Genomic DNA, 24,787 nt, shown 5'->3' with positions numbered 1-24,787 from the left:
CTGAGGCCGTGCTGTTAGCTCTAACAGCAATAGCTTCAGAAGTACAGGAAGATAGCCGTAGGATGCTGCAGTATGTCACAGAATGATTACATTGAATATCTGACTGCGTGGCAGCCGTTCACAGCTTTTTTCTGCAACTAGGGCATTCAAGTAGAGTAGGCCCAAAATGCAGATTTTAAATAAAAAAGGAGCCTATAAAACGTAACTGAAATACCACGGAAGACAGAAAAGCACTGTATCAGCATAAAAGAATCAGAAAAATGAAACCAAAAAATAAGAATGAAGCAGATTAGTCTACTTTCATATCCAAGACAGAGTGCAAGAAGTAAACAGCAATCGTAAAGAGTAATTCAGCTTTTGAAGAGTCCTTCAAGTTTTAGGATCTATGGTGAAACAAGTATAAAAATTAAAAGAACATTGCCCAAAATAATCTGTCAGAAAAAACTATCTATATTCAGCATCTTCAAGGAAAACAAGAACATTATCAGTTACTTGACTCAAGTCGACGCAGAATTCACTAGACAAAACCTGATTTTTACTTGCTGAGCAATGTGTTATTTAAACATTGAAAGAATTCTCTTGTATAGTCACATGCACCATTATTTAATGGAACTGATCGATCCCAGAAGAGAGCCCACCTTGTTAAACTACATCTGAATCACACAAAAATCCCAGCCACCCCACCTCTTTCCAGGCATGCATTTTAAAGTACATAAAATCATAGAAATGCAGGGTTGCAAGGCACCTAGAAAGCTCATCGGGTCCAGCCCCCATGTGCTGAGGCAGGACCAAGTAAGCCTTGATCATCCTGACAGGTGTTTGTCCAACTTGTTCTTAAAAACCTCCAATGAGGAAGATTCCACAACCTCCCTTGGAAGCCCATTCTAGAGCCTAACAGTTAAAAGGTTTTTTCTAATATCTAACCAAAATCTCCCTTGCTGCAAATTAAGCCCATTACTTCTTGTCCTACATTCAGTGAACATGAGCAACAATTGATTACCATCCTCTTTATAACATCCCTTCACATATTTGAAGACTTAGGTTAAAAAAAAAAAAACTGGGGGGAACTGCTTTCTTCATCGGTCAGATTTCCTAAACTTTTTATTGTTTTTGTTGCTCTCCTCTGCACTATTTCCAATTTGTCCATATCTTTCCTAAAGTGTCTCACCCAGAACTGGACACAGTTCTCCAGCTGAAGCCTCATGAGTGCCAAATAAAGCGGGACAATTACCTCTCATGTCTTACATTCGGCACTCCTGTTAATATACTCCAGAATGATGTTAGTCTTTTTCACAACTGCATCACATTGATAACTCATGTTCAATTTGTGATCCATTATCACCCCCAGATCCTTTTTAGCAATACTACCACATAGCCAGTTATTCCCCATTTTGTACTCGAGCATTTGATTTTTTCCTTCCTAAGTGTAGTACTTTGCCCGTCTTTACTGAATGTCATCTTGTTGATTTCAGATCAGTTCTCTAATTGGCCAAGATCCTCCAAAGTGCTTGCATATGTTACAAATGCTATGAAGGATGAAGAGCTGCAATCCACACAATGCTTGTTTTCTTACCAGCATCTGATTTCTGTCCATAATCCCTTTGACCTGTAGAATGGGTAAAAAGATGAAAGAAAGGCTACTTTAGCAAGGAAAGCCTTTTTAAAAATCTTGTTAAATAAGACAAGAAGATATTCAAGCTACATATGCAATGTATCTAAAAATCTAAGTCATTAACCAGAGATCTGGAGAATATTTAGATTAAAATGTTCAATAGCAGGCATCTGTAGAATGTTAACATGTTCTTTAACTCGCAGTATGTGGCATCTGCCACATTAGCATTATGCTGGTGTTTATCTTGCAAATGCTGGTTGTCAGATGACCAAGCAGTTTACCACAATTATTTTGTCACTAGTACCTTTCAAAGCAGCATTTGTAACAAAACAAAACAAAAAAAACCCAAAATCCGGTGAAGGTCATAAATCTCCACAATTTCTTTCATGCAATTTGACAAAGTAGAAATCCAGTTTATTGTTAAAAGATTGACTTTTAAAGCACACAAACACACCAGCCCCAGCAAAACAGAAACGCTAGAATGCTTCTACTGGATAGTAATAAGATATTGGTGGCTTTTAGATTTATACAGAATTTCCACTGAAACATTTTGGATACTCGGCACTTACCACCAAAATTTTTGAAGCCACCACGGTCACCACCACTGCAGAGGAAAAATTGAAGAAATGATTTCTTCCTCAAGTCTCTATGTGCTGAGCCTAAGGCTCAATCTACACTTATCTGATCAAAAATTATTGTCTAGTGGCTCAAGCATCACCTCTATGTTTTGCACACTATTTATTTGTGTTCAAAGATTATTCTTTCAGATAGCTAATCTCCTAGGGTGCTAATCTCAGAAACTAACCTCCAAAAGAATTGCTGAAACAAAGGTGGGTATACACTAATTAAAAAACCCTTTTCCAGCCCACATGCCAAATGAATGCAATTTAAAACTGGGATTTAAAACAGAGGCATACTTTTGATAAAAATTAGTGGGCTTTACTCCAATCTAGCAGCTGCATGGATAGTTAATTACCACTTGTGAACGGAAATTAATTAACCTCTATTCTTATGTATTCAAGTAAATTTGGACAAATTAGTATTACTAAGCACGCTCTGAAGTAGGATGTGTGAGGATCTGGGAATCTGTGCTACAGTGGACTACTAGCACTTGACATTAACGATAAAGAATGTGTATGAGAATGAGCTTCAATAGCAGAGGTCGTGAACTTTTAATTAATTCATTCTGAAACCTGTGGCACAAAAGGTAGACCAAGTTAATAGATTACACACACAGATTGCCAGGGAATGAGGGGAGTTTAGTTGTTGTGACGTCCCATTCCAAATTTAATGGAAGTAAAAGCTTGATATCTCCCACACTTATTCTATTTAATGTGTGGTTCATGGTATTGATATTTCCCACATTTAACATTAACAACTAAATCCAGGTGCAAGGATTAAAACACTCAATATTCAAGGCCCTTAGAAAAAGATCAACGGCATTTTTTAAGTTAACAGCCAGGCCTTTCAAAGATTAGAAGACCACCTGCTTGCACACACTAGAAGTGTGTGTGAGAGTGCCGGGTTTCCACAGCAGTTACCAGCAGTAAACTGGTAAGTTCATTTTGGGAACTTTTATGCAGAGTAACTAAGATAAAGAGAGTACAAATAAAAATCCTCAACTAGCACTCCTTGCCTAACCCTTGGAGGTTCTGCCGTACAGCAGCCACTGCAGTCGTTTGCTTAGAATTGGAGTTGATTAAAATCTGGAGGGACTCCTAATCGCTCAACTTGTCAAGGTCCCAGTGTGGGACAAGAGCTCAAAATAAGGGACATTAGTAAAATAGGCTACGAAGCTTCAATATGGGATTCATTTCTTTAGGATACCGTATATACATTTTCTGTTACAACAAATGTGAAGTCATGAACACAAGATGTAATTTCCAATTTTAAAAAAAAGTCAAACAAGTTTTCTGTGAATGATGATAAGTCTGTCTTAAAACAAGGGGCAGGATTTCATTAATCATTATGTAAGATAGCTTTAAAGACTTATTACCATACAAGGAAAACAACAGCTGTTATACCATGACAAAACCTTGCAGCAACTGCTGTTATATTTACATTCATGGAATATTACTTTCAGCTAGGATCTATTTTAATAAACTTGCTGTTGATTTTCAAAGGTTATGTATACACTAAGTTATTTGAAACACTAAATGGCAGACTTATTCATATGCAATTATATTCAGCTGCATGAAAGATAAAAATGTATGAGTTCCGAACACTATTTACAGTAGACTCTACTAAAGGATGGATAATTTTAAAGACTGATGATAAAACAAGAACAGTGATCACAAAAATTCTATTGCAAACACATTTCTGCCACCCACAATTCACTCCAACCCCCTAAGAACCGACCACCTCGTACCCTTCTTATTAAACGTCAATTAAAAACTTTGCCCCATTGGCATATTAGCTCAGAACTAGGTACACTGATTTATAACGAATGAATCAGTCACACAAATTTTGTCTTCAAGATTTCAAACTCTGGATTCCTTCCCCAGTTCACCAGGACTGCACGATTCAGAACGTGAATTTTTTCTGGTTTGTAAATATACAACATGAAAGATGTAGATAGAGAAATAAAAGACACCTATTCACAGTAAACAATCAGGATGTTATAGAAAATGAATACTAACCAAGCTGGATACATAATGCCTGAAGCCACAGGCTGAAAGCATTACTACCCAACAGAGATCACTTTTTGCAACTTATAAACTGTTTATATTTTTACTATATTCTGCAAAAGTGTATTGTTGTCCTAATATGCTTCAGTGTTGGTTATTCTCCGTTGTGTCTCATGTGACCAACTGAACTAATGTATCTGTATTAGTTAGATGGCAGACCTCTTGGATGAATGTGACAAATTTTCCTCTTTCACATGTACTTTAGTGTTATATTTTTCCACTCCTGAGATCGTTGCGAATAGCTGCTAGGACCCAGGGACTTAACATCTTATTTCTCACCTTCCCAACATGAGTTTAGGTTTTGGTTTCTTAAGAAATAGAAGAGGTGCCCGGATATGGACCCAAAATCTGCACAAAGTGGGGGAAAATTCACATAGACATGTTTGCTCTAAATAGCTGATGCTGGGCAACCTCAGATTTACCACGAAGACCTAAGAAGACAGTCTCAGCAACTGGATTGTTTGGCAATACATGGATGCAATAGAATACACACCCCTGTCCTGGGGTGTGTGTACCATATAACTAGTATCACGCTGTATACTGCCTTTTATAAGCTTTATATATAGACTGAATATGACAGATAATCAGCTAGAGTTCTGGTTTTTAAAACATCCTTTAATCAGTCAGAAAACCAGCAAAAAATTCAGTCATATCACCAATACAAAAATTGAAATCCAGGCAGCCAAAGTGAATCCTAATCACTATTCACAATAATTAACCCTAAGGCCACAAAAATGCGGTCATTAGAAGATTTCTCTTGTAAACTGGTATCCACCCATCTTCATTTATTTTCAAACCTATTGGCGAAGTCTGGTGTGACCTTGCACTCCATATGTTTTTATGGAAATATGCTTATGAGTGTGAATATGATGCAACTGGAATATGCTTTATGCAAAAGCTCTCTTGTAAGGTATCATAATGAAGGTTATAAACTACTAAATATATTCCTCCTATTTGTATGCATGTATCATTCTTAAAAAGAACAGGAGTACTTGTGACACCTTAGAGACTAACAAATTTATTAGAGCATAATAAATGTATCATTCTTGTATCTGAAGCATAACTCTGAAGTCCTATTGTAATTATGCAAAGTGTGGGCCATTAATGGTGGTTTAGAACCTTGATGGCTCCCATTGACTAAGGACAATTGGTTGTAAATGGTTTATTTACCTTCAAGCCTTCCTGTGTAAGTGTGGGCCAAACCAGGAAGAATGAAGACTAAGGGTCTTACAGTGACATGTGACCATGTCACCCGATAATGAAATCCATCTTAAATCTGGTACTTTTCCATTTAGAAGGAGGGGTGGGGACCCAGAGACACAAAAGATTTCCACCTTGTGCCAAAGCTATAAAGGGGGTGGAGCAGGACAAAGGGGGCTGCCAGTCATGAGAAACCCCATACCACCTGAGATGTGTGCTGGAACTAACAAGGACTGTACCAGGGGAAAGGATTGGGCCCAGACTAGGAAGGAGTCTAGTCTGTGAAAGAAGCTTATTGGAACATCTCTGAGGGTGAGCTATTACCTGTAATCAGTTTCTTAATGTATTAGGCTTAGACTTGCGTGTTTTGTTTTATTTTGCTTTGTGACTTACTTTGTTCTGTCTGTTATTACTTGAAACCACTTAAATCCTACTTTTTATACTTAATAAAATCACTTTTGTTTATTAATAAACCCAGAGTAAGTGATTAATGCTGAGGGAGCAAATCTCTCTCTATCAGTGATATAGAATCATAGAATATCAGGGTTGGAAGGGACCTCAGGAGGTCATCTAGTCCAACCCCCTGCTCAAAGCAGGACCAACAAACAATTTACGAATTTACCCTGTATAAGCTTTCTACAGAGTCAAACCGATTTATTTGGTGTTTGGATCCCATTGGGAACTGGGTGCTGGAGATAGGTAGCCTGCTGAGCTGTTTTCAGTTGAATTTGCAGTTTTGGGGGCGTGGCCCAGACCCTGGGTCTGTGTAGCAGCAGGCTAGTGTGTCTGGCTCAACAAGGCAGGGTTCTGGAAGTCCCAGGCTGGCAGGGAAACCAGGCTCAGAAGTAATTTCAGCATATCAGGTGACAGTCGCAAGGGGGTCTCTATGACCGAACCGGTCACATCTGGAATAACAACTGCTAGAATCTTAGGAGTACAGGTATCACCAGTGTTCCCAAGATCACAAAGGTTACAGAGGAAAGGGATGCATCAACTGAGCATTAATCATGGCTGAAGTAAGCAGCATCTTTCAGCTAAAATTCTTCAAATAGCTTTACTCCCTTTTTATCAACGATGCACACTTGTATTGACTTTAGAGGGCTTCAAGCCATAAATGTTCCTTTCAAAGAGCAAAAAGCTGCAGATATTGGAACAAGTGGCATTAAAAGCCAAAGGCCAAATTGTGCCCTCTGATATGCACCTAGACTTCCCATTGAGCACAATGGGAGTTACATGCAAGGACGTATCTTTCTAAATATAACTGAAATGAGAACAGACTATTTAGCACAGCAATAAAGCCATAGATTCTGCTAACTATGGATTTTACTTCTATCAAGGTATTTTAAATTTGTGCTAGTATAAAGAAACACAGCTGCAGGAGGTGATCTACTTGAAAGTGTAATGTGGACACAGAGATGAGAAATCACTAGTGTTATCTAATGAAGTTCCACACGAACAGTTAAAAAGCTAGTTTATCATTTATTCACTGAATTCCATAAACCCGTGTCCCTGTTTATTTTCTTCCAAACTCTAAAGCCAGAACATGAACGTACCGAAAGCTAATAATGTGACAATAATTCTAAACATTAATGGCAAGATAGCATAAGCCACTTTGGCAATACTACAATTTCTTGATATTAGATTAGGCTAAGTCCCCACACAAAGGAACCAAATATAACAAATAAGCAGCAATGCATAATTTTCACTTGTAATATAATAAAAACTTAAAATCAAGTTTAGATTTAATCACACACAACCAAGAAAATCCTATGTTTAGCAGTGTGATAACTCAATGACTGAGTGGAACAAATTCTGTTTTACATTGCACAAGAAGCTGTGTGGGTGTAGCCCAATTTTCAGCATAATCCAAAGGCAGAACTTCACCCATTGAGTCCACAGATTCTGATACAAGGGGACAGAACAATTATGGTTGTTCCATGGACACTGCACTGATTGAGTGACTTTTTTCTGGATTTTAGGTAGCCCCTCCCACACACACACTTCCATAGCACCTTTCATCTAATGCGCTCAAGACACTTTGCAGAAAAGGATAAAGCACCACCACAACCTGTGAGACACATTCTCTATTCTCCAGAGAGGAAAAGACGAAAAATAAGCTGGAGGCAGAGCCAAGAACAGAACTCAGGACTCCTTAGTCCTAGTGTTCTAACCATAAAAGAGTACAGAATGGGGGGAGAGGAGGGGAAAGGGCATATAGAATAGTTACTGTGTGAGTGCCAGCATGACCTTGCCCTAAAATCAGTGCATCACAAGCTATAGCTGATGGTTTTGTTTGGTTTCAGTTGTAAACTTTTTTTAAAAAGTGGGTTTATAGTATAGATTTAACATTTGTTCTTAGCTAAAGTGTGGCATACAGAGTCTCAGCAGTCTATTTTAAAAAACAACAAAAATGGACGTTTGGATGGATTGTTATTTAGCATCTAAAGTTCCAAGAGATCCAGCTCAAAACCATTTTTAAAAATAAAAAAAAAAAAAGCAATTCTGAGACCACTGGTTACTTACCATGATGCGAGCATTTGGGGCAGAAGAACTACTGAATTTGATTATGGGTTACTGGATTTGAGCAGCAATTTTCATATATATATATATATAAGCTCTTTCCCCCAAAGCTGCATGACTGAACATGCACAGGAAGGAAACTGAGTGCTGTAGGCACTAAGTAAGGTACATTTTTGGGAATCCCTGCACATTATCTTGAAAGCAATTCATTCATTCATTCAGTGTCAGGACAATACTAAACATTTTAAGAAGCATCTATATTTTCAGCTACTTTTGTCCAAAATGCTTATGGAAACAATAAGCTCTCAAAAATTGTTTAAGAACAATAATTTGGTTTTGTCCCACACAAAAGCCTGGTATTGCACAAATACAGATATGACTCCACACCTAGCAATCCTCCCTTGTTAAAAAGCACTAGCAAAGGAAGTCAGGGCAGTGCCAGCATAGGCACTAACTGTTGCTGGCATTTTAACAACTCTGTTGCTCATCATGGCTCACAGTAGGGTTGGACTAAGTCAGGGATAGTCAACAGGTGGACCATGGGCCAAATCTGGACCGCAAGACGCTTTTGAACAGACCCCAAAATTTTTGTTTATTTATTATCATTTTTTTTTTTATTATTATTTTCTCTGAAGTCTGGACCTTGACTATACCCTGACCAAGAAATTCGGACCTGGACTAAGTGGTAAGAACACCCGTAGCTGGACCACCCTCCCGTCGCTGTTACCATCAAGGGAGCTAGAACATCTTTATGAACAGCTGATATGCAAAGGACATTAATCCATTGTAGTCTCAGATTAGCTAATGATTTCATGCAACGTCCAGGAAAAGTGCAAAGAAGGTACTTCAGACAAATGGTACAGCATCATTAAAGAAACGTATTTAAATTATTTTTAAGTTGGAAATGTTTAGCGCAACCTAAGGGCTGGTCTAGCTTTTTTTTAAACCACTAACTGCAAATGTTTAAGCCTATATAGTTATAGCAGTACAAAAACTGTGTTTAGACAAGACTTTAGAGTTAAATACTTCCTGAGATTACTGGAAATATCATATTTTAGTGTTACCATGTACAACACTATCGCAGTCAAACACCGTGTAACAAATAATGCTCAGAAGTAGCCTCAGCATATGTGCACAAGTTGGTTTTAGGTTCGGGCTGCCTTTTTCTTTGGCAAATATTGTTCTCAGGACAAAGTGGGGATCTGTTACATTATTAAAGTTGTTCTCCTTCCACCACGTTATTTTATGATTGCAAACAACTCAAGCTTTTGCTAGAACTTGGTCAAGAAGCGTTTGAATGTGGAGTAAAAATTGACTTTTTAGGAGTAGAAACCTTAGAACATAAGAACGGCCGTACTGGGTCAGACCAAAGGTCCATCTAGCTCAGTATCCTGTCTGCCGACAGTGGCCAATGCCAGGTGCCCCAGAGGGAGTGAACCTAACAGGTAATGATCAAGTGATCTCTCTCCTGCCATCCAACTCCACCCTCTGACAAACAGAGTCTAGGGACACCCTTCCTTACCCATCCTGGCTAATAGCCATTAATGGACTTAACCTCCATGAATTTATCCAGTTCTCTTTTAAACACTGTTATAGTCCTAGCCTTCACAACCTCCTCAGGCAAGGAGTTCCACAAGTTGACTGTGCGCTGTGTGAAGAAGAACTTCCTTTTATTTTGTTTTAATCAAAATAGAAGACAACTGCTTCTAGGCTGAAAAATTCTAGGACAAATTTTAGTTTGAGTCATTAAGTTTAAACACCATCAGTGTGCTGTGCTGAACAGAGGAAGACAGTCATTAAAAATGGCTCCATTCCCCTCCCACTAATACATTCCTTCACATTTTTCAACCCTCATCCACACTCTGTTCCTTTCCTGAAAGTGCATGTCAAGCAATGGGATCAACTATATTTACATGCCAACATGATTATTTACACATCTGTTGAAACAACTGTAATGGGGGAGTGGTTATTTATTTTCCTAGCTTCTGTTCCACCATCTTGCAAAACACAAGTTTGTTTTGAATGGACATGGTCTACCAGTTGTATGTCTTCTGAAGCTTACTTTAAAATTTCTTCATTAAAAGAGGCTCAACTACAAAGCCAAAAAAAATCTATTTTTATCATGGGAATTATAAGAGACCCTTACCCACAATGAAGCAGCTACAATAGTCTTAAAAACCTCAATTCTAACTGAAATTGAACATCTGAAGCGGTTTTGCTGCCTGTGAAGCTTACACTGTACAAAAGCTGCCAATTATAAAGGAGCAGAGTTCACTCACTTCTAAGATCCATCTAAAATGAGCTTCTAGTAACTTTGATACCATATACCAAGTCAAAATATTCAGGATCCATATACACTATCAAATTGGTTACAATGAAGAATAATGTAGGACCAACCTAGTTACAACATGATTTGGACATTCCTATATGGATGTAACCAGGTTAAATGACATGATCCCACTTTTATTTCAACTATGAGAAACACTGACAATTATTTTCATAGTATAAGTGAGCCCTAACAGTCTAATATTACAAGAGAATCTATGGAAAGCATTCAACAAAATGTCCATTCAGAGAAATACCATATTTACATGTGAAAGGCAGTCCTACAACATTATGAGACATGGTTATTTTACTTAAACCTCAACTGCTCCCCCCAAACAATATGATATCTACTTCTCATTCCATCTCAGCGGATCTAGCACTAACCCAAAGCAGCCCAATGCGGCAGTGGAATGATGGTGTTAATAAGCAACAGTTCATAGGTTACTGGCAGCTTTAAATTTCTAGTTAACACTGTCTTGCTCTACAGCCACAGAATTGCAACCCAGAACTGTAGGTAGCGGGTATAAATCAACAGTTTCTTTGTATCTTTTCTAACTTTATATGTAGTCTGGGCAGTTTAAATGAATTTTAAAACAAAAACCCCCAATCCTGCAAATTTATGCATGAGCATGAACGCTATACATATATATAGTTATGCATGTTCATAAGTCTGTCTTTGTAGGATCAGTACATTTACAGTAAGTATAAAAACCCAACGTCTAGTAAAGGCAAATAAACTGAATTAGAAGGCCATCATCGTTTTAGTTTTATAGCTAGAACAGTCACAGAAAAATGTAGCTAAGCTGTTGAATTCCTTCAGGTTCATGTTTGTTTATTCAGTCACTACTTCCAAGGAAATATTGGGGGGAAAAGTAGTCAAGATGAAGTAATCTTGTCTCGTTAACCTTCTTTAATAAAGCAGAAAGACTATTAGCCAAACCTTGCATATCATCTATAATAATACTGGCCTTCTTTGTGAAGCACACTGAAATCTATTGATATAAAGCACTATACAAGACCTAGGTGATATTACTATAAGTAGTCACCATACATGGAACATACTTTCCTGCCAGAGGGTTATCTGCCATTAGGCTACACAACCTTGGCTTTAAATTCTATTTTTAAGCCTCTTTTTATTTAAAAAAAAAAGGCATCTAGAAAGAATCTTGGTTTATAGCATGTAAAATACTTGACTTCAAAGAGTGGTCTCTTTGAGAAGCCTTGTATCACATCCATTAAATATAAAATGTAGCCAAGTGTCTTTATGATCATCACTCTAAGTCTTGTCCTATTCCAATACAAGTAATATTCCCTGGGCTAAATCTTTGGTATTTCAGTGCAGGCTGATCAGTGTAATTTTAGAAAGAACTACCTTCAGTTTTCTGTGCTCAAAGATCTGAATTGTGTTAGCTTAAACACGGAAACCAAAGCAGCTAAATAGCAAGCTATTACAAATACATTTGCAGGTATTGGGATTAAATCACTTACGTTAATCCAGACATATGACCTCTTCCATCCATTTCATATCCCCCTCTACCTCCTCCCTGTGAACCGCCGTATCCTCTATTATCTTCTCCATACCTACTCTTTTCACGTCGACCATCTAGAGAACCACAAAGTATGTGTAAATTGCACTGCAAGTTTATACTAAACCCATTGCTTAAATTTGCTAGTTAAAAATAAATAAGACTTCCATGTTTTAAACTCTTTTCTTGCATCTGTTCCACACAATCACAAGGCCTAAACCAAGTTCTGGTTTATCTCCCTAGATTACTAGGGGACATGATATTCCTTACAATGTGGATACCACCATATTCTGGTATATCACATTTTGCAGAAAATAAACCCATAGTGCCTAAAATCCCAGCTGAGTTTCTCCTACCCTGAAAAAGACAGATATGTATGTAGTTTGGTTAAAGGCTACGTTTTAATCTTCACATCACTTGTTTGTCAAGACAGAAGCTGAGACATTGGTGCTGTGATAAGTAAAGCAGATCAGACCACTGTCCAGGGAGGTAAAGACAGATTCCAAGGTGCCTACCGCCTGTGCATATGGAGATATTTCTTCCCTCCACTTCCCAGTAACCCTCCAATACAGGCAGGCAAATAAGAGCACAAGCCCTGGAATATGGAACCAGTGATAGTCCGCTCTGGCCCTGCAGCTTTCATGATACCACTGAAGGATCGAGAAAGCCTTTCCCCCCCTCAAGTCTCCCACTCTTTCTGCCTTTACTCCACCTGCAAAGTCTCTTATTCTCCCTCCCCCCCCCCCCCCATGCTGCTTCAGACTCACCACCTTGCTTCACTCCCCACTTGTGTCTAGTCTGGAAAAGAGTGGAATAAAGAAGAGAACCTGCAGTGACAGCCACCAGGGCAGAAGGATGTAACTAAACTGCTGCACGCTGATGGGAGAGCGTAAACAGAGGGAGCAAAAACCTCCGGGAACTACAGGCTCCTTTTCCTTAGCAGCTTTGACAAAGTGGCAGAACTTGAACAGGCGCAGCTTCCTTCTCCTGGATTCTGCCCATAGGACTCAGCTCCCTTTCAGAGCCCCTCTCTTTTTTTCAAACATACTTTAAGGAGAGGAGGGACAAGAAACATTCCTTACATGCAGGGAAAGTCATTTCATCTGCCTGTCAACTCCCTGTACAGAGCTTTGATCTCCTATGCACACAGCCAGACCTCCACATCCAGCCAGTCTTAACAAGGAAGTGACACAGGGGCAGCAAATTTACAATCTCTCTAAATATCTTCATTTTTTCCCCTCAAAAGGCGACTGTGCTTCTAGACACTGGAAAGGATGGAAAGCCTTTCTGGTGGGACTCACCCTTATAGACATTCACTTCCCTCCCTCCTCTTAAAAATATAATACTCCCAATGAAAGAAACAACAGGGGGGCTGAAAAAGGGCATGCCAATCACCTGTTATTTAATTTAAGTAAGGCAGCTGCCGGCTTGGGATGAAGATTCTTATAACATTAGTGTTGATCAGGGCATCCACCCTCAAACCCAAAGTGAAAGCCTTTCTTCCCCCACATAAGGAAGAAAAAGGTGAAAAAAAGTTTCAGGGATCAGAAAATAATTATCAAAAGGTGCCGAAAAATCACGCATACATGTGGACACAATTTTTGCCCCCACCAAGTCATGTGTAGTTAGTAAAAGTTCTCCATCATGCTACAAGAAACACTCACTAAATTGGAGAAAAAGGCTTTCACTGCTTTCCACCTTCCCCCAAATAATAATCTGTATGCAGCAACCCAAAATGTTTCATATCACAAAACAGAACGAAGTTCTTCAATTTAACTTGGCTCAAGATTGCTACACTCATTCTGCACGCTCTACCTTGCGTGTTGTGACTGAAGCTTTCCTTTTGCTGTGATTGATAGGATTTCTGATGCTGACCATATGAACCTTGTTGCTGGTCATAGCTTGACTGCTGGTCATATGAGCCCTGCTGCTGGCCATAGTCTGACTGTTGGTCATAGCTTGACTTGGGTTCATATGAAGAGGCTCTTCCTCTGAAAATAAAGAGGAACAACAATTAATTATTAGACAGTAAACAGAGTTTATATTCCCAGTATAGAGAGAGCAGAATAATGGCTACAAAAGCATAATGATTCTGGTCAGACTTCAGGACTCAAAAAAACAACAACACACCTTTATTTATACAGAAATATTACACTGTTTGACCTGGCTAGGTGTGGCTTGAAATACAGGGGAGAAGAAACATGTGTATTATCATCACTATCAAAGAACATAAGAAAGGCTGTACTGGGTCAGACCAAAGGTCCATCTAGCCCAGTATCTGTCTACCGACAGTGGCCAATGCCAGGTGCCCCAGAGGGAGTGAACCTAACAGGCAATGATCAAGTGATCTCTCTCCTGCCATCCATCTCCATCCTCTGACGAACAGAGGCTAGGGACACCATTCTTACCCACCCTGGCTAATAGCCATTTATGGACTTAGCCACCATGAATTTATCCAGTCCCCTTTTAAACATTGTTATAGTCCTAGCCTTCACAACCTCCTCAGGTAAGGAGTTCCACAAGTTGACTGTGCGCTGCGTGAAGAAGAACTTCCTTTTATTTGTTTTAAACCTGCTGCCTATTAATTTCATTTGGTGACCCCTAGTTCTTGTATTATGGGAATAAGTAAATAACTTTTCCTTATCCACTTTCTCATCACTCATGATTTTATATACCTCTATCATGTCCCCCCTTAGTCTTCTCTTTTCCAAACTGAAGAGTCCTAGCCTCTTTAATCTTTCCTCATATGGGACCCTCTCTAAACCCTTAATCATTTTAGTTGCTCTTTTCTGAACCTTTTCTAGTGCTAGAATATCTTTGAGGTGAGGAGACCACATCTGTACACAGTATTCGAGATGTGGGCGTACCATGGATTTATATAAGGGCAATAATATATTCTCAGTCTTATTCTCTATCCCCTTTTTAATGATTCCTAACATCCTGTTTGCTTTTTTGACCGCCTCTGCACACTGCGTGGACATCTTTAGAGAACTAGCCACGATGACGCCAAGATCTTTTTCCTGACTCGTTGTAGCTAAATTAGCCCCCATCATGTTGTATGTATAGTTGGGGTTATTTTTTCCAATGTGCATTACTTTACATTTATCCACATTAAATTTCATTTGCCATTTTGCTGCCCAATCACTTAGTTTTGTGAGATCTTTTTGAAGTTCTTCACAATCTGCTTTGGTCTTAAAGCCATCATCTGTTTAACAGCAGAGACAAACCAACAGAAAATGCTAACATGATAGGAAACATGGGTTTTATTTTATTGTTTTCTATTGATAATTTTAGCAGTCATAGTGAAAATCCAGACAGCTAATGCAAGGACTGTTCCTCCTGGTTTATACCTACTTCCACAAAGATCCTGGACCAAATTCAGCCATAGAGTAACTCCAACAAAATCAAGAGTTACACCAAAGATGAATTTGGTCCTCCATGCTATTCGGGATAAGAAGATTGAATCCAGATGCTTTCCCAAAGAAAGACAAAGTAAATTATATCAAATATGAAGTTCTAGCTATAAAATTTCCCAAACTCTGAAAAGCCATTCTTCCAGAAAACATCTGGGAGGACATTTGGGGGGAGGGATAGCTCAGTGGTTTGAGCATTGGCCTGCTAAACCCAGGGTTGAGAGTTCAATCCTTGAGGGGGCCACTTAGGGATCTGGGGCAAAATCAGTACTTGGTCCTGCTAGTGAAGGCAGGGGGCTGGACTCAACGATCTTTCAAGGTCCCTTCCAGTTCTAGGAGATAGGATATCTCCATTAATTCATTTATTTTTATTTATCCGGGTACAAATGGGCAACAAATTGTATAAGATACCTGGGGATTCAAATCTAAAACACCCTAGAAGAGCTCTATGATTTAAATGTCAAACCACTATTTCAGCAAATTAAAGAAGAAGATCTGGAGTGTTGAGGGCAGTATGCAATTTCTTTGTTGGGAAGAAGAGCCACAGTCAAATGAGTATTTTGCAAAGGATCTCTTTCTTCTTTCAAAATCTTCTTAGAGTCATCCCAGATAAAACTGTAGCAGAAATACCATGGATGATGTTAGAAATGTATACGGAATAAGAAAAGACCAAGAGTGAGTGCAGATACTGTGCACAGATCCATTACACAGCCAGCTCAAAGCAGTAGCAGATTAGAGGTGCTCTAACCCAGACAACAGTGGGTCTTTACTGAAGAAGATAATTGTGGCAGTGTAAATACTGCTACGCTACCATTGATTAATAAAAAATTCACATCCTCCAGAAATGTATACACATCCTTTAGCAAAGGCTACTCTATGGAGTTTGGAATAGAACTAGAGAGAAGTTATTTTCCCTTGTCAACTACACCCATTACAAATAATCCAGCTCTTAACCCATATCATGAACCAGAGAACGTTAAAGACTGGGAGAGCCATTGAAATACCTACAGTTGACCAGCTATTCAATACAGAAAACAGCACAATTGTCCAATTTTTTTTGGAAAATTAATATTTGACAGACATACCTAGTCTTTTAAATACGTGTAATCAGAGATTTCAATCGCTTTAATTTTTTAAAAAAAAGTCACTAGAAACAACATGTTCAAGCAGGCTTGAATGGTGGTGTTACGATGCTCACTAATATGGGAACACCCTGGTAACCAGAGAACTCTGAGGAGTATATTATTTGTATAGTGTCTTCTTAAACAAAAGGTCAGCTTTAATTGTTTTGTTTCTGATATTTACATATGAAAGATTTGTAAACCTGTTAAAACTTCCTAAATAAATAAATAAATAGTAGTTAAACAACAACAAAAAGATGGTCTTTATCCACTTCATGATTGCTAAAGCTTCCTGCTGTTGAGACAAACATCAGACCCCTACTGTAGTTTGCTTTCCCCATCTTATTCCTAAATCAAGCCTGGCTGAACAGGAAAAAACAGCAGAAAATTGGCATTTAAAGTCTTCAGTTGTCAAATATCTAGATTGTCCTACAGTGTCCTGGCACCGAATTGGTTTACATACAATTCTGTAGTCAAGCATTTGTATCTGTGACTATAAGACTAGTGACTCCTTCCACTTCTAGAGGAGCCATGCAAAGTACCTTACAGTGGAAGTAGGTGGCCTTTAAGAAAGTCAAATACCTCAAATGTCTATTGATGTTCTATTTAGAGTATTTAGATCATACTGTATTGGTAAATAACCTTTAAATTAAACACTATCCATGGCATCAACAATATAAGCAATAAGGAAGCCACAGAAATCAGGACAGAGAATGGTTAGAACAGACAATTGCTAGTATGACTGATTAATCCATTTATCAGAAAATTACATTTCCATTTAAAGTTTCCAGAGCTGGGAGTTGGAGGATGTTCTTAAGGGTTGCTCTAAAAAGTGTCCTAATATAGCTACCTAACAAGGTATCTCTGGCAGACAGTGCTTGAAACTTACATGGTTAACTTTGTTTCCTTACCCTCCAGATGATTCTTTTTGTTGTTCCTGATTGCCATAAGACGGTTGGCCATATGAGCTCTGATTCTTATTTTCATAACCAGATCCTCCACTATATCCTTGTTGTGAAGTTTGTCCATAACCTGGAAATTGAAAGGGGGTATTTTTTACATAATCAAACCATGAATATTTATTTACTAGACAGTAAATTCAGCAAGCTAGCCAACCTGTTTGACTTTGTCCATAGTTTCCTTGATAACTTTCATAGTTCTGTCCATAAGAGGAACTCTCTCCACTCTGCCCATAGCCAGAATAACCCTGTAATTTAGAGAAAGATTTCAAGCAGAGGTAAGATCCACTAAAGGAAATAATGTCTTTCCTTGTCTAGACTGGGGAAGCTCTATTCCACTGATGACTGATATTGGGCTATATCTTAATGCAGACAAGTCAACCCAACAATCATCTCTTACTCAGGAAAAAAAAAAAAAATTTGAGAAGCAGAAATTGTATTTCAATCTACCTGTGGTGCTTGTCCATAATTTTGATTGCCTTGACTTCCATATGATGAATAGCTGTAAAATATAGACATTTTCAAATAAACTTGTATCAAGTATTAGATAAAAAATACATAGTATAAGAAAAAGTATATAGTAAACTATGCTGTGTAAACTGCAAGTTTCTTGTACTTACTGTGATTTGGGAATATTTCTAATTTAAGTTTTGTCATTTATGTATTTAACCTATGTGCCTACAGTGATAAGCAGATTAGAAATGTAGAGATAAAATAATAGTTGACTAAGATGAAAGATTTGGTAGACAAAAGCTGGAGAATTTAAACTCAGATTCTGTTTCAAGTATAGATTTTAGGGTATAGGGTATTCTGGAAAATTATAGGTAATTTTCCAGAATACCCTATAATGAAAATGAATCTTATATGAATGCAAATTATTCAAAATGAAAGAACACTTAAAAAGGTCAAATACCAAAACACACAAAGAATACTAACAGATTTTAAGTCAGTTGCCTTTAAATCAGGGCCGACTCCAGCTTTTTTGCCGCCCCGAGCAGCAAAGCAAGAAAAAAATAAAAAATAAAGCCGCGATCGGCTGCACTTCGGCGGTAGCTCTACCGCGCCGCTTCATTCTTCGGCGGTAATTCGGTGGCAGGTCCTTCGCTCCGAGAGGGACTGAGGGACCCGCCGCCGAAGAGCCGGACGTGCCGCCCCTTTCCATTGGCCGCCACAAGCACCTGCTTCCTTCGCTGGTGCCAGCCCTGCTTTTAATCAAGTATTGTTCCTATGATAATCTGCTGAGGAGTCTAACAATATTGTAGCTCATCCTCATGAAAAACTGCACTAGCTTCAGACTACATTTACTTGATACTGTCCCATTTTACTGAATCCATCATGAACTTCACAGAAAAGTTATGAACTAAAATAAGGTACTGTTCAGCTGTATAAAACATACATCGCTATGACCTATTTAACCATATGTTAATGTATACAGACGTATTGTAGACACTTTCACTAAAACAGTCAGGTGTATCCAGGATTTTAATACTTTTGTAAAGGGATACTATTATCTATAATAACTTTTTCACAATTCAGATTATAATACTGCATAAATTCCAGAATTAAGTTAATTTCTGCAAACGTGCATAAACCCAGTTGTAATCCATTTTTCCAATTTCAATACAACACTTAAATATCAACTTCACATGGTGAAAACCAGATTTAGGCCGATATCCTGCTATTGGATCTACATGGGGAGAGCCCCAGCAAATTCACTGGAACTGTGTATGGGCATAAAGGTCTGCCTGTGTAGATCCAATTGTAAAACTGGGGTTTTAGTGTTATAACACACAAGCCAGCTATTGTATTTACATTCCATGTACAGCAGAGAGCCAAATCCCTACAATTGGTTAGAAGAGGCATTCTGGGAATGAAAGAGTTTAAGAGAGCCACTTGTCCAATAACAAACACATACAAGTGATTGTGAAGCAGCCCTCTAAATTTAAAATGCATGGGAAAAACTGTCACATGGAAAACACCTGTGGCTATTTTATGAATCAGTTTTTAAATGTTCTTAGCTATGAATTTATTAATTTCAGGGAGCACAAAGGTAGGTTTTAAGTTATTTCAACTAGTTTTGGGAAGAAAATTTACCTTACTTGACACTTCTGACTACCTATTTTGCCCAAAGTCTTACTACTTACCATATCTCTGACTACCCCACAAACACCTTAAGAAAGTAACAAAAAGAAAAAAATACTGGTGTATATTTATGGAATCATCCACACACATTCAAAAGTACTTCATATGTTAGCCACTGTCACTTTGACCTAAACCTATTTACTTTCTTTCCCTAATGAATATTTGTAACAGAATGTAAATTCTTGTAGGACATCTTAATAAGGGCGCTTGCGTGACAAACTCTGTGCCTGAAACTCCCTGAGAATGTACCACCACATCAGGCCCACAAGGTATCAAATCTCATGAGGGGAATCCTGAATTCACCCACTATTTTTTGCAGACCCACACAACAATTGGCAGCATTAAAAAAAGGCACACACATACCTCTGCTGCTGGCCCCCAGATTGACTGTAACTTCCAGAATCTATTTAAAAAAACATATATATATATATATTTTTAGTAAGCAGCACTGAGCACTTCCGATTCACCCAAATGAGACCTCAACTCTAGAGCACCTAGGTAAGGACTGACAAGAAAAAGTCTCATAAATAGTGTCAAGATGGTAAGAACCAAAAGGCAGAAGTTAACGGTTAATCCAGAATTTCTTCTAAGTCATTTATAGATTTTCAATGAATTCAAAGAAATGAGTTCTACATAAAAAAAGCCAACCTATGCATGCATTATATGTTTGTCCCTTTTGACTACTCTAAAAACTGTAATAATCACCAAAACAGCAATGTGTCAAACTGAAGTCATTAAGGACATCAACTTTAAAAACAAAGACATATTTCTTTGAAAATCTTTTATCTATTACTTTCAGAAGTAGCTCCTAAAATTATTGTAAATGAAACAGAGAAAAAAATTATTTTATCCGGTTATTTTGTGCATTTGACAGCATTTATCAGGTTAGCTATTTTCCTTGTATAGTCAGCCAGTTTCCCCTTTTGTCTGCCAGACAAAATCATTTTTTAAAATCTGTTTGTAAAACAACAAAACTAATAGTGGAACTCAGGCAAGTGCAGTACTCGTAACTACTTTCACCTTTGTCGCTTTTTACTTTCACCTTACTTTTTGAAATACAGATTTTACTTTGATGACACCACTTTAAGTCTCAAGGATTGCATGACTGATGAATGGGCACCCTCTGATGGCTAGAGAATGCAATACCATTATCAATTAAGAGTACATCATAAATATCTTAAAATAAAGTAATCAGGCAAAGCCAAATCTGTCAGTTTTATCTGATGTCCATTTTAAGACAATGGGTTATGTTAGAGAGCTTTTCTTGGCAAAGGAGCTGAGGGTAAGGTGGAATTTGGGGGAGCATTAATGGAAAGAAAGGCCTCCCTCCACTCCATGTCATTCCCCTGCCTTTTGGCAGTGGCAGGAAAATTATAATCACCAGCACAAGCCAGACAGAAACCCCAGTTTTGGTTGTTCATTTACAAAGGATGCAAGTTGTCCGAACAAAGGTCAAGACTTTACTACTCTACTTCCAAATGATGGAATCTTTCTGATAGCAGACAAACAGATTCAGACAGCGCAAGTACATTAAAAGAATGTGGATTTTGAGAGACAAGTCTCAGAACCATGGTAAGTTAAACCTGTACTTTGTAAGACATCTTAATAAGGGCCCTGAGCAGCAAACTCTGTACCTGAAGCTCCCCATGAATATACTATTATCACATCAGGTCTATGAATCTAGACTTTAAAAGCTATCAGAGCGCAACATTAGGGTGAGCATGCCCATTGCCTAGGTATCAGGGATTTAATATTTTGAAGTGTGAATTGCCTTTCCCTTATAGATTAGGCCTACCATATTCCTCTACAACAGTTACGGATAAAGGCAGATTTCCTTGGCTTTTTATGTTTTAATGGCTGATACCATTTACAATGGGTGATGTCAAAAACTCTTGATAGACCTGGTGAAATAGTATCTGTTAGAGCAGTGGTGGGCAACCTGCAGCCCACCAGGGTAATCTGATAGCAAGCTGCGAGATATTTTGCTGACATTGACCGTGCGCAGGCATGGTCCCCTGCAACTCCCAGTGGCTGCGGTTCACCGTTCCTGGCCAATGGGAGCTGCGGGAAGCAGCGGGCAGCAGGGACATGATGGCCGCCACTTCCCGCAGGTCCCTTCGGCCGGGAATGGCAAACCGCAGCCACTGGGAGCTGCGGGGGCCGTGCCTGTGCATGGTCAACATCAGCAAAATATCTCTCAGCCCACAATCAGATTACCCTGACGGGCTGCCCACCACTGTGTTAGAGACTGAACTTTACAAGTCATCTACATATGTCACTTAGCCATTGCCATGCCAACTCTCGTCCCTTTAGACCCTACACTACCAGTCACAACCAAAATTCTAACAATCTGTGTAATTACTTTTTTTAAGTACTTCCTCAATTCACCTGCAATCCAATCCAAATTTAAGTCTCCAGAGATGAAAAATTTGAACATAACTATGGTTTCTGTGTGTATATATATAAATAAATCTGTTTATATCACCCTACACAGCCAAGCCTACTTTCACAGTCCACTATTAACTTTTGGTGATCTCACTCCAGCTCTCTCCTTCATCTATCCAGGGTCACACCTCTCTCTCTTCTCTTGGATGGCCTGTCTCCGCAAACTTAGTATGTCAAAAACTGAACTCATCTGACCACTCTAACCATCTCAACTATCCTTGACACTCAAGGCCACAAGCTTGTTTTTAATCTTTGACTTTTTGTTTCCCTTCTTGACTCACATTGGATCTTGACAAATATTGTTGCTTCTCACTCTAAAAAGTTGCTAAAATCTGTCTCTTATCTCTGTCACCATTAGTCAAACTGTGGATTCATTCCATGATTCTTTCACCTGGAGTACTGTGACCTCCTCTTTTCCGGCCTCCCTCTCTCTCACCACTTCAATCTCGACAACACATTGGAGATAAAATTATATCCATTCCTGCCACTCTAACCACTTCTCCCCCTTCCATCCAACAAAAGCCTTCCCTGCACATTCCACTGTCCTCACTTTCAAGATGCAACACAATCCCTCCCAGCAGCCTACATCTCAGCTTACTTCTCCCTGCTCTCCTCACGTGACACACACCATGCATACGCTTTTCACTTTTTCACTCCTTTTCTACTTCACGCCCACCTTCCTGTCATGTCATGGTTCATATTCTGCCTACACTATTTTTCCAAATCCATTTTTTTTACTAGCTCTCCACTGCTGACCTCTCAGTGATGTCTATTCCTTCTCTTTTGCCCTCCCTTATTCTCAATTTCAAAAAAGTTAAACATTAGCACTTAAGTTTTCCATGAAAAATATAATAATTTATGTACATTTGTTATAAACCTAGCCCCTCCCTTCACCTTGTCTAATTAAGGACCCAAACCTGCCAATATTTACATAAGTGCTTAATTGTAAAGCCACATGCAAGTCTTAGCAAGATCAGGGCCTTACCCTGTAAGCTACTCAGGGCGGGAATTTCTAAAAAGCACCACACAAAGGTAATAAATATTTTCAAATGGTAGTATCACATTTCAGGCTTTGTAAAAACAATAATTTACTAAAACCTGAGATCAACAGAGAGATTTTACAGGTTCTAAAATTGAAACGAAAGAGAAGTTGGATTTAAACATTCCCTTTTTGTTTGCAACCAATGTATGCCAGCACATAAGGGCTGGAAAACAAGACAAACTGACCTAAATCAGCAAATACAACAAGGAGTCCTTGTGGCATCTTAGAGACTAACAAATTTATTTGGGCATAAGTTTTCGTGGGCTATAATCCACTTCATCTGATGCATGGAGTGGAAAATACAGTAGGCAGGTATAAATACACAGCACACCTACCAAGTGGGGGCTCTGTGCTAATGAGACCAATTCAATTAGAGTGGATGTGGCCCATTGCCAACAGTTGACAAGAAGGGGTGAATATCAACAGAGGGAAAATTATTTTTTTGTAGTGACCCAGCCACTCCCAGTCTTTATTCAGGCCTAATTTGATGGTGTCAAGTTTGCAAATTAAGAAATATGCCCAAATAAATTTGTTAGTCTCTAAGGTGCCACAAGGACTCCTTGTTTTTGCTGATACTGACTAACACCGCTACCCCTCTGAAACCTGTGCCCTAAATCAGAGTGAAATTCACATGTTTATTTTCTTGTCCAAGCTGACAAATGCAAAAGGGAAACAATCACTATAAAAGTGAAGATTAATTCAATTTTTAAAAAAATTAGTTTTAATGATCTCAGAGGTTACTATTAAACAGGTATGGGTATTTTTAATACATTTTTAACCTGAACGTCTAACAGCTTTCATGAGATATCAATTTCAAAATGAACTGAAGCACTGAACCAAAGAGCAACATATCAGTTAAGAATGTAGCCAGCTTTAAGTTATTAACTTGTCCTTTATCCTTCTAATTTCTCACTTGTGACCTTCTGCCGAAGTGGGACTTTTCCAAAAAGTCTGAGGGTAACTGGACAAGGAGTATGTAAGATAAGAGAAAACATAAAAAACAGAGGTATTTTTATATACTTTTTCTAATGTTTTGAGTGTCCTTTTTTTACACTGAACACAAATAGAAATAGACATATTGGGTGAGACCAATGGTCCATCTAGCCCCATACCCTCTCTCGGATAGTGGCCGGTGCCAGAGGCTTCAGAGGGAATAAACAGAACAGAGAAAGTTTGAATGGTCCAACCCCTGTGATCCAGTCCCGGCTTCTGGAAGTCGGAGGTTTTAGGGACACCTGGAGCACGGGGTTGTGTCCCTGACCATCTTGGCTAATAACTACTGATGGACCTATCCTCCATAAACTTAACTGATTAGTCTACACATTTCATATGTGGTTTATTTTGATAGGCTTAATAGGTACTAATATTTGAGTATTTTTGGAGAGTTTAGATGGTTATTTTGGGAGTTACTGTATATGCTATTTTTTTAAAACCTGTAAGAAGTCCCCAGTAAAGTAGCCTCCTCAGAAGTTTTTCTTGAATTCAAGTTACTTGAATTATTAGCATCTGAGACAGCTCTGCCTCTAAATTTTATCTTTTTATAAGAAGAATTGTGAGTTTGAGCAACACAGTGAGGAAAAAATGGAAAAACCTATTCTCAGATTCCAAATTGTTAAACCCTTTGGGGTGGGGAGAAAACTTCTACAATTTTGCTGCCAAGTCTCACTCAGTGGGAAGGAGACCAATCTCATTCTCAATTAATTTTTAGGCCGCTTTTGAAATCTTTTCTTTATGGTGAAAGACTGTCCTCTGTGCATTTCCACAAGACCCTTAACATCTCATGCCTTTCTTATCC

General features: G+C 38.5%; 1 protein-coding gene across 3 annotated transcripts in view; it reads right to left on the bottom strand.

Moving 5' to 3' along the window:
* The window catches only part of TAF15 (TATA-box binding protein associated factor 15), a 31,892-nt gene that overhangs the window by 5,495 nt on the left and 1,610 nt on the right, over nt 1-24,787 (bottom strand). For all 3 annotated transcript variants that reach the window (XM_065418155.1, XM_065418156.1, XM_065418157.1), the window contains exons 2-9: nt 19,869-19,908; nt 17,814-17,865; nt 17,521-17,611; nt 17,316-17,436; nt 13,686-13,861; nt 11,833-11,947; nt 2,182-2,216; nt 1,574-1,606 (exon numbers count right to left, since the gene is read on the bottom strand). In XM_065418155.1, coding sequence (XP_065274227.1) covers nt 1,574-1,606; nt 2,182-2,216; nt 11,833-11,947; nt 13,686-13,861; nt 17,316-17,436; nt 17,521-17,611; nt 17,814-17,865; nt 19,869-19,908 — 663 coding nt within the window. The remainder of the gene's footprint in view (nt 1-1,573; nt 1,607-2,181; nt 2,217-11,832; nt 11,948-13,685; nt 13,862-17,315; nt 17,437-17,520; nt 17,612-17,813; nt 17,866-19,868; nt 19,909-24,787) is intronic.

The sequence above is a fragment of the Emys orbicularis genome, chromosome 17 (assembly GCF_028017835.1).
Source record: "Emys orbicularis isolate rEmyOrb1 chromosome 17, rEmyOrb1.hap1, whole genome shotgun sequence".
In the NCBI taxonomy this organism is placed as follows: domain Eukaryota; kingdom Metazoa; phylum Chordata; order Testudines; family Emydidae; genus Emys; species Emys orbicularis.
This window is presented reverse-complemented; position numbering and strand designations above follow the sequence as displayed.